This window comes from Anoplopoma fimbria, chromosome 2, assembly GCF_027596085.1.
Source record: "Anoplopoma fimbria isolate UVic2021 breed Golden Eagle Sablefish chromosome 2, Afim_UVic_2022, whole genome shotgun sequence".
Lineage (NCBI taxonomy): Eukaryota > Metazoa > Chordata > Actinopteri > Perciformes > Anoplopomatidae > Anoplopoma > Anoplopoma fimbria.
In genome coordinates this window covers 26,543,864-26,560,143 of record NC_072450.1, presented here as the reverse complement: position 1 = coordinate 26,560,143, position 16,280 = coordinate 26,543,864, and the positions used below count along the sequence as shown (strand labels likewise).

At 43.2% G+C, this 16,280-nt stretch overlaps 1 protein-coding gene across 1 annotated transcript; it reads left to right on the top strand.

Moving 5' to 3' along the window:
* Nucleotides 1-75: 75 nt before the first annotated feature.
* On the top strand, nt 76-15,117 carry ulk3 (unc-51 like kinase 3). The gene is made up of 17 exons (XM_054614304.1): nt 76-177; nt 1,167-1,310; nt 1,768-1,908; nt 2,231-2,351; nt 2,492-2,587; nt 2,820-2,963; nt 4,021-4,103; nt 6,016-6,171; nt 6,278-6,383; nt 6,506-6,546; nt 6,742-6,844; nt 7,238-7,302; nt 7,625-7,703; nt 8,934-8,974; nt 11,625-11,672; nt 11,865-11,928; nt 13,917-15,117. Exons 2-17 carry the CDS (start codon nt 1,206-1,208, stop codon nt 13,931-13,933), a joined length of 1,410 nt encoding a protein of 469 aa, XP_054470279.1. The 5' UTR covers nt 76-177; nt 1,167-1,205; the 3' UTR covers nt 13,934-15,117.
* The last annotated feature ends 1,163 nt before the right edge of the window (nt 15,118-16,280 follow it).

Genomic DNA, 16,280 nt, shown 5'->3' with positions numbered 1-16,280 from the left:
GTGATGACGGCTCGCTTCCGGGGAGGGCTGCAGTACCGAGGTACGGCCGCCAGGGGGGGGCAGTGAGGTGAGTGTAACACATGTGGATGTCAGCTGACCACTGCAGCACAGCAGCCCGACCTGTCAGCAATGTAAACACTGGCTGTCTTCTGGTGAGGAGGGACACTTAGCCTGCAGGTGAGTGTCAGCTGTTTTATGCGTGTCTGTGCATACCGTACAGTGACAGTGAGCCGATATCTACACGCTTACTTCACTGCTCATCGGCAGCACAGACACTACAGACACTGCTACATTAGCTCGGCTAGCTCCAAGCTTATGCACACCAGATCCAGTTCACACACTGGCTCTTCACAGCTTCCTTACTCGTTAGGAAGACAAATGCATGCCGGGATACGGTCTGAAATTCGTGAGGAGACATTTGAACTAAGAAGTGGCCCTTTCATTAACAACATGCTATGGTTGCAGTGAACTCTGTGAATGATTGACAAACACAGTGGGGACATGATTAACTTACATTCAACTGTTTAAACCTCCGCAATACTAATACACTGTGCAATACACTAGTTATAATAGTTATTCTGTCTGTATATATAATATTTCAGTTACTGTGGATTCTTTACTGTTTTTTTTATTGCTCATTTGCTTATTTATAATACTTATGTCTCTTGTTTTGCACTGTCCTCTATGCTGCTGTAATCCTGTACATTCCCCGCTGCGGGACTAATAATGGATTATCTTATTTTATCTTATCTTAACATTGAAATGGTGTCAGATAAACTTTCAGTTCCTGTTTATAAAGCGTCCCTTCCTTGTCGCACCATGTCAAAGGTTATTACCACTTTTCTGCAGCTGACCTTGACCTCTGACCTCCCAGTCTACAGTACCAGTCAAAAGTTTGGACACACCTTTTCGTTCAATGGTTTTTCTTTATTTTTATTTTTTTCCTACATTGTAGATTAATATTGAAGACATCCAAACTATGAAGGAACACATGTGGAATTATGTGGTAAACAAACAAATGCTCAACAAACCAGAATATGTTTTATATTTTACATTCTTCAAAGTAGTTGAATGAGAAGGTGTGTCCAAACTTTTGACTGGTACTGTATGTGGTGAGGATCAGTCCAATCATTTGGTATAAATAGCATATTGATCTTCAATTCCAGGCCAGACCGATTGGGGAATTTGATGTCACTGTCTTCATCATGGCCTCCACTTCCAGCTTCGCTCCTCCCAAACTGTCTGACTTCATCCTCACAGAGCGGCTGGGCAGTGGTACCTACGCTACAGTCTACAAAGCCTACAGGAAGGTGAGTCAGGGGAAACATTACATATATGTCAAACAATACTACAGCATCCCGGTTTCTGGTTGAACTTAAAGCGAATGAGGTTCCTTGTACTTCACTTCGCTGACCATACTTAAACTATAATGGCGCAAAGATATTAGCCATTATTAAATATGCTTTCTACACTCCAAATGTTCCATGCTACAGTAAACTCTGTAAGTGATTGACAAACATAGAGGTGAAGTAATTTACTTGTCTTCCCTGTTTTGAAGCCTCGCTACTCTGACTTTGACCACACCATAGATGGGTGACGATCGGGCCATTTATTTGGTATAAATAGCATATTGATCTTGTATTCTGGGAAGGAAAAAAAAAATCACATTGCATTGACGGTCACCACTGATATTACAAGGTCAGTGTGGTTTTGTCGTTAGAGGCAAAAGTGAAAGTGGAAGAGTCATTCTTAACTGTGACGTTGCAGGGGGACAGTCGAGAGGTGGTGGCAGTGAAGGTGGTCGCGAAAAAGACCCTAAACAGGGCGTCTACAGAAAACCTGCTCACAGAGATTGAAATCCTCAAGACGATGCGTCACCCTCATATAGTCCAGCTGAAAGACTTTCAGGTAAGCTTTTAATGTGTTGCAGCATCATCAAGGGTTGCATTGCGAATAGTTCAAACTAGTCCATTCAGATCTTAACAGTCCATAACAGCTAATAAAACTATGCCCTGCATACTTAAACAAAGGTGTTCATGCAACCATGCAAGCTATTGATTTAGCAGGGCCATGACATCATCAGGAGGCACAACCGGATGAACCAGCACGCTCCCAGTAGAGAGAGTTTCAAATGTTGTGTCCTAAAAGTATGCATGTACTTTCTGTAAATAATTAACATCTTTAACATGTAAATCTTTCCCTGATTGTCTGAATTCTTTCCTTTCATCAGTGGGATGCTGAGAATATTTATCTGATCCTGGAGTGGTGTTCTGGTGGAGATCTATCCCGCTTCATACGCAGTCGCAGGATCTTACCTGAGAGGATGACCCGCCGCTTCCTGCAACAGATAGGTGAGTCATACATTTATCACTTCATTATTTGTTCCATGCCAATTAGTATAATTTCCTTAATCTAGGGTCTTTTGTGCTCAGTGGTTATTTTAGGACTGCACAATGTTAGTATCGTTGTGTATGTGTCTCTGCACCAACAGCCTGCGCCCTCCAGTTTCTTCACGAGCGAAACATCTCACACCTGGACTTGAAACCTCAGAACATTCTGCTCAGCGGCTCTGTCCTGAAACTAGCAGGTGATCTCATGCCCACTCACACGGGCGAACATAAAGTAAACACATATTGATTTGCAGTTGATCGAGATGATTTCAGCAAGAATTGAACCATATTGTGCCGTACTGTTTGCAGAGCAAGAAAGTCAACTTTTTCTTTTTTACAGCTTATTAAACTTTTTGTGCATTTAGCATTATAAACAGGTCACTTTTAGGGGCGGTTGCACCCACTGATACCCGTCCCATTTGTTCCCAGATTTCGGTTTTGCCCAGTACATGTCACCGTGGGATGAGCAGAGTGTCCTGAGAGGGTCTCCTCTTTACATGGCTCCCGAGATGGTGTGCCGACGCCAGTACGACTCCAGGGTGGACCTCTGGTCAGTCGGGGTCATTCTCTATGGTGAGTTCTTTGTTATCAGCCTTTCATCTCTTTTGAATGTGGAGTAAACCTCAACATGAATAGCGCACTGCTTCAGATAATCTGTTTCATTTTTGATGCTGCATGCGCAGAATGTGGTGCGACTCTCTTGTGCTGTGTAGCGTAATTCCCCCTAATTATCGTTCTAACATCACTTATTTGAACAAAAAAAATGGCTAATCACTTGACTGGCCCTGCAGGCTTGTAGGAGAGCACTGAGTAGGTCACAAATAAAATTGGGCCATTAACCATAAAGTGGCAGCATGGTTTGACCCCCTTTTTACTGTAGCACACTAAAAGACTATTATCATATCAGTGACATGCAAGAGACGGTTAAGGTAGCAAAACTAAGATCACTTTGAACACAGTATGAGCATGCATACCCTCTACCTGAAACTACCAGACGACATCACTTCCCTGTTTGCTTTAGAATTGATTTTAAGATTTTACTGATCACTTTTCAATAATGGGTCTTTCCCCAAAATATATAGCATAAACGTTGAGCCCGTATCAGCCAGCTCACAGCATTAGATCCTCAGGTGGGGCCCTTCTGGCTGTTCCGAGGTCCAGGCTCAAAACTAAAGGTGACCGTGCTTTTTGCCATCAGGGCCCCTTGGCTTTGGAACTATCTGCCTGAGGAGATAAGGCTCTCAGAATCAGTAATCTCTAATAGATCACTTCTTAAAAAACATTTTTACAGACTGGCTTTTATGTGATGTCGTCTTTTTACTGCTTTACTGCTTTAATTTTATCATTTTATTTGACTCTATATATTTATTTTATTTATTAGTTTGTTATCTGTTTTATAGTTTCATCTATTGAACTGTTTTATTAGGATTTAACCTTTACCTCAGTTTGTCTTGCTTTGTTGGGCGTCACTGTTGAGCTTTCTGTTGTTTTATTGCCTTGCTTTGTCTCTCAAAGCACTTTGTAAACTCTGTTTTATAAGGTGCTATATAAATAAGAGTTATTTTAGGTGCACTAGTTTTCAGATTATCCTTTTGGAATAGTCTACTCAATATTGCTTGTGTTCATATAGAGGCGCTGTTTGGGCGAGCACCATTTGCATCAAGGTCATACGCCGAGTTGGAGGAGAAGATCCGGAGTAACCAACCTATCGAGGTAAGTTTTCTGAGCAAAGGAGTTTCTTATTAGTGAATAGCTTGACTGAGACTGTCAGCAATTCTGTTTTAAATATATATATATATATATATATATATATATATATACTTTATAATCTGAATTTGACATGTGATGATGTGGGGTATGTTATCATTGCCTGATTGGGGCGTATAAGGTTGACTGGACCATAGGGCCTCTAGCTGGTATTCACATTAAAGGGATAGTTCAGGTGTTTTATTATTGTTATAATTTTTTTAAAGTTCTCCTTCTTAGTCATGATATGCAGGGCAATATAGTTTATGTTTTCTTGTTGTACAGAATCATTCATCCTCCAACCATTCATCTCTCCCCTCACTCGATAGTCTCATGGCTCTTGGATCCTTGTGCTTTAAAAGGATAACTGAGTGTTTTGAAGTGGAGTTGTATGACAAAGTCAGTGTATCACAGACAGTAGATGGCGGTTGGCACGCCACTAGTTTGGAGAAACAGACAGGTAAGGAAGTCAGATGCACATTCAATTAGGCTGCGTATCCTGTAGATATAACTCAGAGGATATAGACTAGTCAAGTAATCTCAAACAAATGGGATGAATCATTTCAAACAAACTTACCGGTGCAGCAGCACGGCCTCAGACTAAAGGATCTGAACTGAACACACCAAGCCTTTTATATAACCTCCACTTTCCTAACTCCTCCCCTGTGCATTAACAGGTGAATCTCTCCACCCACTCCTGGTCACACAGAGCTGATATTCAAAATTGAGACCTTTCAATATTAAAATTAAAAATGACTCACCCATGGGTGGGCATGTTGAGGGTTCTCCAATCATCATTGCAGCCCACTGCTCCTCCGGGATGGGTTAAATGCAGAGAAATAATTTCCCCATTGTGGGACTAATAAAGGCTTAATTATTATAAAAAAAATTATTATTATAAGTGCTTATTTTCAGATGTTGCTTTTTAGTTAAAAGACTAGATGTCAGTATGTCACTACATCTAAAGTGCTGTATTTCCCTCAGTGATTGCTTCAGTCACAGTAACCCTGTTGGGGATGTAACCAGACTTTTTTAAAGAAATCAAATCATCAAAATATACATACGCCTTCACATCACCGCAGAATTAAAGAAATTTAAAAAATAGGAAGCAGTGTTTTAATGGCACCTCTGTTTGCAGATTTATCCTTGTAATTAAGTTTTAAATGCTCACAAGTTTTATTTAAAACACATTTCCCCAGATCGATTTTTCTTTTTCTTGCTGTATTTGTGAATGTTCAGCAGTAGACCACTAGATGGCATAGTTTCACACTACACTTTAAGCCCACTTCAGGAGGTGCTCAGCTGAAACAAGGACTTTTTGCTCATCTCCAGTTTCCTATCTAGAATGTAAAGAAACAACTGGGATCCTAATGAATTTTCATATGTTTGTAAACTGACCTACACAATATGTTCAATTATCACCCGTTAAGAAACACAAAATGCTTCTAGAATGCCATCTAGAAGTTGAATTAATGATATACGTGTAAACACAGCTGTAATCAGTATGGTTTAAAATGCAGATGTTTTTTTCCAAGTTAGACATGTTGACATGAAACATAACTGACTGCTGTAAAGTAAGAGTCATAGTCGTGTCTCTGTTCTGATTTGCCTGCTGCATACGCAAACCAAATGTTTATCGCCATAGTGACAGATAGCGGCGCTTTTAATGACGGAGGGCTTTCAGGACACTTGAATTCTCGTGCCAAACACTGAGCTAAAGGGATGGCATTAGCACACGGCCCATTACCAGGGGATTCACAAGTGCCGACGCAAGACCTTAAAAGGTCTCTGGCAGCGATCCGCTGTCCTTTCCGCCTCCCACCCTCGGATTGTCCTGTGAATGGGGCGCAGCATAATAAGGTCATGTTTTGTGCATCAGCTCCCCCCCGGGGCCAGGGTATCCAAGGACTGCAGGGACCTTCTGCTGCGGCTGCTGGAGAGAAACCCAGATGCCCGGATCACCTTCGCCGAGTTCTTCGCCCACCCCTTCGTGGACATGGAGCACATGCCGAGCGCCGAGAGCCTGGTGAAGGCGGTGAGAGAGCAAAGCGCCTGGCTTTCCACACGTGACCCTGCATGCATGCGTGCAGTTTACGGTTTTGCATTCGCTGATTCCAGCTTCCTGTTTTCCTCTTTTTCAGAAAGCGCTGGTCCTGCAGGCCGTCCAGAAGGACCAGGAGGGGGAGAGGTCCTCTGCTCTGTCTTTTTACTGCAGTGCCCTTGAGCACTTTGTCCCCTCCATTCACTGTAAGCACAGCAACAGTTACTCTACTCCTTTTCACGGCTTAAGCCCTTCAACAATGCAACTGCCTTTTGCATATAGCGCTTAATGTATTACCCAAACATCTCTGTCCCCCCCCCCCCCCCAGACGAGACAGACCGACAACGTAAGGAAGCCCTCAGGCAGAAGGTAGGCCTGAAAACACTCCCTGCATTCACATTTGGATTACGTTCTGTTTTACAATTGGTCCTTTTTTATTTATTTTTCCCAACACTCTGTGGGGCTTTCACTTAAAAGGAATTCTCTTCTTTGAATACCATACGGTGTGGCTGGAGAGCATACGGGGTGGTTGACATGATTAAGTTGTGAGAGGACTTCCCGCAGGTTCGCCAGTACGTGTCCAGAGCCGAGGAGCTGAAGGCCCTGGTGGCCTCGGACAACAGGCTGAGCTTTGAGGAGGCCCGCACCTCCAGGGATGTCCTCCGAGGTAAAGAGCCCGTCTCTAGTGTGCCACTGTATGAGAGCACAACCTGAGTAATGCAATGCGTGTGTTTTTGTACTTTGGATTAAATCAAATAATGGGGGTTTTAGTCATTTTTTCCCGCCCCTGTTGAATTATTATTCTTGTGAGTCTGTACATCTTCAAATTGGGCTATTTTAGTAGTGGAAAATCGTGATAAACTGCCTTGTAGCAAAGATATTTTCCCTAAAATCTGATTATTCAAAGTATCTCAAATCCACAGTACTGTAGTCTGAGGATTCTGCAGAGGGCCCACTGATTACAAAATGTTGCATATTTTAGCAGAATACATCGGTGGTGCATTTAAACCGATGTACAGTAGGACTCAACGCACTATTTCCTGTTTTCTCTCCACTCCAGAAATGTCTCGAGATCAACCACGGCTGCTTGCTGCTCTGGAGGTGGCCTCTGCCGCCATTGCTAAGGTTTCTGATATAAAGTCTATGGGTTAGAGGGGGGGGTCCTTCTGGATGATGCCACTGCTATAGAGATGCACACAAAGGCAAAGTGAAGCAGAAGTAATACAAGAGGGAAAAAAAACAGCATGATACAAACCAATCCCCTCTCAGAGATCACTTTCCAAATCACTGTGTCAATCTATTTGTGTGTCTCTGCTGTTTACAGCCTTCAATTTTCTTTTATGGGAACACTAATGATAAACTCATTTTGCAAAGCTAACAGACTGGAATAGCGGAACCATGCCAGTACCAGGGTGGCCTAAGTGTCATTTTCAATATTCTGTTATAGGAGGAGAGTGGAGTGGATGATCCGGAGGCCCTGGACGTGTACCAACAGTGTTTAGGAGAACTACTGTTGGCGCTAGCAGGTAGATGAACTCCTTTTACTTTCCTAACAAGATGGTTTTTTTTACACAATTATCCCGTCTATTACTGCTGTGGGCTACAGAGATAGCAAAGGTTTAAGTCCGAATCTAATACGTCTTCTTTGTTCAGAGAAATCCCCTCAGACCTCAGGCGCCTGTGTGTGTTTGCACACATTTGTTATTAGACAGGCTGACTTGAGAGCGGATGACTATGAGAGACATTCATTTTTCGAGCTTAGGTTACAGCGAGAAGACAAGTTAAGATTATACTGGCTGAAAAGAGAGACAAAAACAACTTTGAGAGAAAGTAAAGAGATACTTAACTGGAAACAGACAGAGCTTAACAGCGAGGGATATAAAATAGAGTCAAGAAAGAGTGATGGAAAATAACTCTGACATGATTTAGAAAGTGTGAAAGACAAACTGACGGAGTGAAGCGATGGAGAGACGGAGACACTTAATACGCGACAGACGGAGGCACGAGAGAAGAGACCCTCTGTGGCCTGGCGTCCATTAGGCCCGGGCTCATGAGCTCATCTGGAAGATCGGCCTAATGGAAGAGGTGGGGTAGAGTGATCCAGATGTGGCTTTGAGTCGGGATCAGACCCCGGTGCCAGCATCCCCGTGTGTGGTATGAGAGCCCGGCCATCTGCTTCCCATTCAGCTCAGACGGCACACTTCATTTCTTTGTCTTTTTCACACCCGGGAAACGGAAAAAAAATAAAACTGTTATCTCGCTAATAAACGAGAGCTATGGACGGTTATGGATTTTAAAAGACTGACACTTTATGACTTGAGGGGATAGACTATAGATGTTGCAACCTCGTCTTGTCAACGGATGGGTTATCTATGCCAACCTCGAGCAGCCTCTCTCTCTCTCTCTCTCTCTCTCTCTCTCTCTCTAGCGTCGGGGCACAGCAGATCGTAGGGGGAAAAATAACATTGGCACTTTGTTCGGCTTAGAGCTCTTTGTCGAGCAGCTTCCCAAAATGCCTTGCCACCAGAGAGTTCTCTTCCCCTCTCTCTGTCACTCTCCCCTTCCATGGGGACCGACTGTAAAAAAACACACCAGCCTACATTAGAATCCATTCCTGAGCCCCCCCCCCGGTCTGCTCGACAGCGAAATCCAATCTAGTAGTGAACAAACAAGGTGATTAGGTAGCTGACTCTCTCCTCCCTTCCTCTCCTCATTAATCTGTCTTTCTTTTCTTCTCTTCATTCTCGGTGAGCCAGCCGAGCCCCAGGGCCGCAGGAGGGAGCTGCTCCACAGCGAGGTGAGTGTGGCCTACGGGTCGAGCGCTCACGGTTTGGAAGGACTATCCGTCACTTCCAACCGAGCCCCTCGGACCATCACCCGGCACAGTAGGCGCTCCATCACATGACCCATGAGCCTTTTTCAAGCAGTCACATGTGCGTTTTTTAGTTTTTGTAGTAAAGGCCATATCCATCATCTAAATAACCGTCACGCACACATAGATCACTGTCCGCTTCATAATTGGACACTCAAAAGCAGCCATAATGAATTTGTGTTATATCCCCAATGGATCGCATGGCCACTTGTATGTGAAAAGAGTCACACGTGGTGGCAACCAAAACAAAAGACAATTATCGCCCAAAGTCGAGGGAGTTTTATAGCGTCTTTCAGCTCATTGGTTTGGTTTTACGGCCCACAGCTTTGCTGTTTTGGTTGCAGCTCTCATTATCGTTGTTTTCGGCTGCAGCAGGCGGGTTTTTTTCTTGTGCGTAACAGCTCCACAAACAAACCGGCCGTACGCTACCGGCACAGCAGCATGCGGCAGAGATACGATGTTAGCAACTCACTGGTGAACACGGTTTAGCACGTAGCTGCTAAGTACTCCAATATGTACCTCAGGAATAGTGGAAACCAAGAAAAAGACCTAGAAGGAGAGGGACCACCTGAATGTCACGTTCATCAGACGAATGTATCTGATGTGTAAATAAGCAACAGTAACAACTTTGCCCTATTGACTTAAAAGGTGAACATATGTAGCTGTTTTGTTTATGAGTTTTGTCTTCTGCACACAAGTGGCCAAAAAATGTAGTTATTTCAGGTTTAAAAAAATGTATATGTGTATGCATTAAGCGTTGCAAAAACCTTTTTGGGGTGGACAAAAAAACGGCTTCTATGTTCCAATCAATGAATTTAATAAATAATAGCATCAGTAATCAACTTTAATAAAAACATGCCGTTACTTTCTCTTGTCTTGTGTCACCAACAAGACCTTTTCCTGTAGACTACATCCACGCTTTTGGACACCAACCCGAACATACCTGAATAAACCGTAAAGTTTGATGGTCCAGTAAAGACAAAAAAAAAACCCACATTCAAAGGACTTGTGTCTGTCTGCCATTAATGCTCCGAAAGCCTTGTGTTTGGTGCATTGTTGTAGAGCCAACAACAGACACCAGTATTTCACCAACAAACCCCAGAAGGGTGATGCGGCTTTGAGTGAGGCCTCATAGATCTCCACATTTGAAGTTTTATGGGCGCTTGTCTTAAGTAAATTCAGATGCGGCCGCAATAATCTAACACAGCATTAGGGAGGCGTGGGTGGGGGGGGGACTCAATGGAAAGCATGTGTGTGTGTTTGTGTGTATGTGAGAACCCAGAAGAGGCAGCACATGCTGCCACGACTGGCCTCCATGTGCGTTAGTATCTGCTGTAGAGCATTCTTTAGCCTTTTAAAGCTATTATTCAATATCCCAAAATGTTCATATATGAGCAACAGGTTTGATGTGTTCAGTGTATGTTGATATAAGGTCGTCATGGCAAAAGGTGATACGTTAGTTCCTGTTCTGTGGCCTTCTTTTCAGTATAGGTACCTAAAACTCTGCAAATCATTAGTACTTGAACCCTCCTCATCCATGTAGATTTCCTCCACAGTTGTTGCAATTGGTGATTAAAGGATTAAAGTTCCGCAACTGTTTGGTGTTTTAAAGGGACATTATGGTTCAGTTTTAGGTCTCCTGTGTTTATGACCCTCAGATGCTACTGCAGTATTACCCAAGAGGATATAACTAGGTATGAGGTGCAGCCAAGAACCTTCATGATCAGCAGAGCACTGAATACCACAGTAAAGAGCAGCCTCAAGCATGTGACGACAGCGATCGCTGCTCGCACATGTGTGCCATATGACATGTTTTCAAAACATAACAGAGCAAGAAGCACATCAGCAGAGCTTTAATCTGATTTTGACATGACGTCCATGTCCCCATGCATCTTAAAGATATTGGGTTCCAAACGTTGGAAGCAAAAGATGTGTTTCCTGCTGCACGACTCTACAGTTTATAGTAAACGAGCACAGCTCCGGTAATTGAAAGATGTTTTTTGTTTTTATTTGTAGAGAATCATCTTCTAATTATGCAATACACCAGAGGCCCTGTTAGTAAATTATTATTATTAGTCTTTATTGAACAAGGTCCATGCACAAAAAAACCAATGCATGCAGCAGAATGCCAGATACACACACACACTCACACACTCACTCACTTATCCACGCACACAGAAGCACTTACATGATTACAGGTATTTGGTCATTTACCAAAGTGTTGGATAAATACAAATTTCACTCAAAGTGCTCACCAAATTGTATCGCAATTCTTCTAAACGAGACAATTCAAGACAAAAAAAACCCAACAACTTAAAAACAGCAGCTCTGGAGGAAAAAGTCAGGGGATCCTGAAAGTCACTAGGATTCATCACCTGGGGGCCATTTTTGTCTCTGGATTATGTTATGATGATCCATCTGATAGTCTGAGAGTTTAGATATATCAGTCTGGACCAAAGTGGTGGACTGACCAGCTGACATTGCCCCCTAGAGCTACACCACAAAACAAACAAAAAAAACATTACCAGTACATATGAAAGCATGAGTAAAAACTAAGTTTTATGTCTCTCACCAGATTAAAAGCCTCATGTCCAGAGCTGAATACCTCAAAAAGCATATCAAGGTAAGCATGGACTCCTTGCGACAATATGTTTGATTTCAAAAATAAATCAGGGAGCAAGATTTAAGACTTCTTTTTGGATACTACTAAATCGTTAGTTAATGAAAGAAAACCTTTCGGTGCCTATATCTGTATGTAATGTCTGTGTTTGGTTATTACTCCTGGGTGATCACAAGTGTGTGTTTATTTCATCAGATGCAGGAGACTCAGAGGGACGCGTCTCTGGACCGAGAACATCTCGCCGACTCTGTCAGAAGCTGTGAGTTTACCTGCTGTGTTGTATTAACTGCTCCTCTGATCAGGAGAGTTGTGTGTTTTGAGAAGCTTGATAAGCCACTATACGGAGGTTTGGTATGGGAAAGGTGCTGGTGGGGGGGGGATCAAGTGAGGAATGGCCGCCTAATGAAATGTTCTTTCATTAAAGCTTTTTTTCCAGTTGTAAAACATGAGCCATTCTCTTGCTGTGCTGGCCGGCCCCTTTCATGTCAGTGCAGCCGTGGGCTTCTCCTGTCCTCTGCCCTCTTGTAAAAGCCTTGCTTGTGAAAGTGCCACTCACTGCTGGCAAAGAGTTACTATCCTATCACACAAACACCAGAAACTACAGCACACATGTATACTTCATTCCTACCACATGCTCACAGGCAAATTAGTTTTAACAACTGTAATAATCGGGTTTCACTCAGTTTAAATCAAATCTAAATAATGCAACATTTTTAAACTTTCAACATTTTACTATACTTGAACTTCCTTGCCTGTACACTATACAAACAAACTGCTAAACTACATTAAAAGCAATGTATCATAGATATAGGTTGCAGTTTAATATACTCTGATATAACTTCCCCAGCTGTGACTCACACACACAGCCTAAATCCCAGTATTTGCTTGGCTCAGTTCCTGGATGGATAGTGGATACCTAAAGCCTGACAATATCCTGTTCTCAGCTAGAAATTCCTGGGGAATAATGAATTTTTGTTAAATATAAATAAAAAAAATAGGGCTGGGGGAAGGGCCCCGATGACTCTAGAGGCCGCTCAAGTTTCATGAAAAACGTGGCGTCTTATTCCGCTTCTGTTATTTTAATAAAAACCACACCGGAGTCAGCCGCACTAGCTGGCGCTGATCCAACAGCAGCTGTACTAGAGAGGGTCGCAGCTACGCCCAGGTCTGTCTGGTGACCTCAGGCTACAACTAAACAAGCAGCACTTTTTGGGGGGGCTGAGGACCCCCCCTTGTATCCCTCAGGCAATTGTAGTTTTAAGCTGCATGCATATTTCCATGGCTAGTAAAGTGTGATGCTTATCCCCAACATAAAGATTAATGATGTGTGTTTAACTGGTATGATGGGAAATGTGCTAATTGGGGATTTAAGTAGAAGTCGACAGGATAGGTTGAGAGAAAGTAGGGTACAGAGAAAATGTCAATGTAAGCCAATCCATTATACTATACACTATGTAGCTATAAATGATTTTAATTACTTTTATTTAACAATGTTTAGTTTAGGATTGGCTTTCCTTGAAAAGCGTCCATGAAAGCGTCCAACACAGATTTTAAAAATCTCCTGGTCTGAAAAGTGAAGCTAACGCTGAAGTGTATTACACTAGCATTCCTTCTAATGGCCAACAGGGGGCGGCAGTCATTTTATTCCCTCAGTAAACATTGTAAACATGAGTTTATAGTCTCAATATCTAGTTTCAAGTCTTCTTCAATACAGCATGATGTTCATTTAGTAAATGATGGTCCCATTTAGAGTAAATTAGACCATAAAGCAGGGTACACTTTAGGGCGGGGCTATCTTGTGATTGAGAGGATGTTACCACGGCGTTGTCCAGTCTGGGAGTTGTCTGTGTTTTCATCTTAGATCTTCAATCCTTCACGGAAGAAAATTGTAACATTTTGGTCGCCTAAAAATGTCTCATTCAGTGTTGGGTTGCAATCGTGTCAATTCTGGATCGTGACACTTCTGGTTGCAAAAACAAAAGTGGCGCGGCCAAAAAGCCGTCAAAGCAGTAGCCCACAAACCAACGGGTGACGTCACGGTGACCAACTTCACTTCTTGAATACTGTCTTTGTTGTCATATTTGTGAATAATTTATACAGTAACTTAATCCCAGAGTGGTCTTACCTTTATTATTCCAAACATGGTGGTACATTGAGAATTGATGATGTGCTGTAATCTTTGAAAAAAAAAAAAAAAAAAAAAAAGAAGTGAAGCCTGACACACATCAATCATTTCTGTTTACTCAGCTTGCTGTGTGCAGTAAGCCGGACGGCCACCGTGGGAAAACTGGGCTGGGACGCCCAGCGGAGCATCAGACCGCCTGTCAGTGCTCCGGCCGAACACAGAGCCTTCACTTGAGCAGGTTTGTGTCGGGGGCCAAACTAAACCTGCAACGCACCTCACCTTAACCCACCCCCAACCCGCTGTCCGGGTGGGATGTTCCAGTTGCCAGCCAAATGTGGTCAATGCTTTGGTTGTTGCTGGAAAGTTGATAATTTGGCAGGTTGAGAACTTGTGTTTATGCTTTTTTCGAGGGGGGGGAAGAAAAAAAAACAAGTTTGGCCTGTATAACACTGAAAGTAGCTCATGAGTTTTGGATTTGCTCACTGTTGAATGTGAAAGCTAGTTCCCTGCTCTTTACACCGTGTTGCTGTCTCACCGCTCAGCCCTTGAATCCCTCCTGCTGAAACACCATTGATATGTAAATACTGGACAGCTTGTGTAACAATGCCACACTGTCATGGTAAACCGAGCCAAACAGAGGCTGTTGCATTTGTTGTCGCGTGAAAAGAAAAACACAGTATTTGCGGGCATGACGGGTAAAAACTGTGAAAACCTGAAATACCCAATCAAATGGAAACTGTGGGCGTAAAGAAGCATCGCCTAAGTTCTGGACCGTGGTGTTAAGTGTATTATACGGAGGCCTCTGCAAACATGCACATACTCCCTCGCCCTCCCTTCCCCACTGCCTTTACTGTGGGTGGACCACAGGCTCACCATGCTCTCCCCGCTGATGGAGCCCTCTCCACCACTATGAGGGGAAAACTGGAGAGGTGCGGCCTCTGCCTTATTTACACTGGACTCGCATTTTCTTAGGTTTGGCACTGGCCGGGTATGCAAGGGAACCGGCGGGTTGCAAAGCCTTCATAACGAGGCCTCTGTGAGAAACGGTAAAAAAAAATAAGAAAGTTTAACAGTCGCTGTTGTAGGTCTTCACACACTGTTTTGATTTCAGACAAGTAAAGTGCTTGAATACCTTAAAGGGAGCTTTACTCTGCGGCTGCAGAAACGGGATTCAAAAAGGAGAAACGATTAAATGTGTCTGTTGGCGAGATCTCCACACCGCTGTGTTGTTTTGTTTTTTTATTTGAGTGTTTATACAGCTGTGATTTTATATGGTATGTATTTATTAAATGAGAAAATCAGTGGAAAAATAAAAACCTCTAAAGCCTCTCTACCACTCCGTCTGCAACGTCTTTTTGTCGAGGCCCGTCTTTCAGAGCCTATGGAAAGATTTATGTGCCTCCGTGGGAGCAGCGCCGCTGGTCCCTCGCCATCGTCATCATCTGGAAGGCAGCTCTGCAGGAACAGCTGGCTCGTGTCCACGGGAGGGGGAGGAGAGAGTAAGGAAGGCCAAGTAGGGACATTGGAGAATCATACGACTCATGTGGAAGTTCTGCAAAACTTTGGAAACTGATTTTGAAAAATTCACGGATCTCAAGAGCTGTAGAAAATACACAAAGAATCCATTATAAGTATATAATATTTTAATGCGCTCGTCTCCTCTAATATTCTTGATAGCTCTAGCTGCTTTTACAGAGCTACGGCAGTTTCCCTTCTTACTACTGGTTGCTCATAGTTAACCAATGCTGTTGTACTTTTCCCCGGACAAGAAGAAAGTAACCTCAAAAGGGAAAATAAACTTCTATAAATACTGAAAAGACTTTTAAAAAGATGGAGGAACACCAAGAGTAGGAATAGTAGAATAGAGAAAGTCAAAAGTCTGGATTTAGAGGTGCACTCTATCAATTTTAAACAGTTTACTAGTCAGGAAGACATCATCAGGGTTTTCTGGCCGTGGAGAGTACAAATATATTTAAAAGTGCCATAGACGAGATTGGGAGCATTTCAATTGCCTCTCAACCAGCGGCTCGCAGCTCACGGTGCTAACAGACCTCAACTTTATGGTAGAGCAATACTAAATCACTCTGAAGGACCCCTTCAAAATACTGACTCCAAAAGGAGGTAAAATCCTGGGAAAATAATCAATGACTTGCTCATTTAAAAAAATCATAAATTCTACAAGCGTGTGGCTGTAGTGGCCTGAGGTTTAAACGTTGGTTTTCAGGTCTGCAGTAATGTTTGTTTTCTGCCCCACCAGCTGGTTAATCACATTCACCTGGCCTGCCAGGTGTAAATCACTCCCACACTGTCTGGTTAGAAATGAGAGCCGCACGCCCGCCCCCCCGAGTCCTGGAGCAACGAGAGGGAGGTGGAGGTGGAGAACCTTCAGGGCGCTGCGTTTGTGGCCGGGCTCTAATTGGCTAACGGGGCCCATTGTGCTGGCTCAGCGTCGATGCTTTAATCATGACATGAGCTCGTCGCTGCCA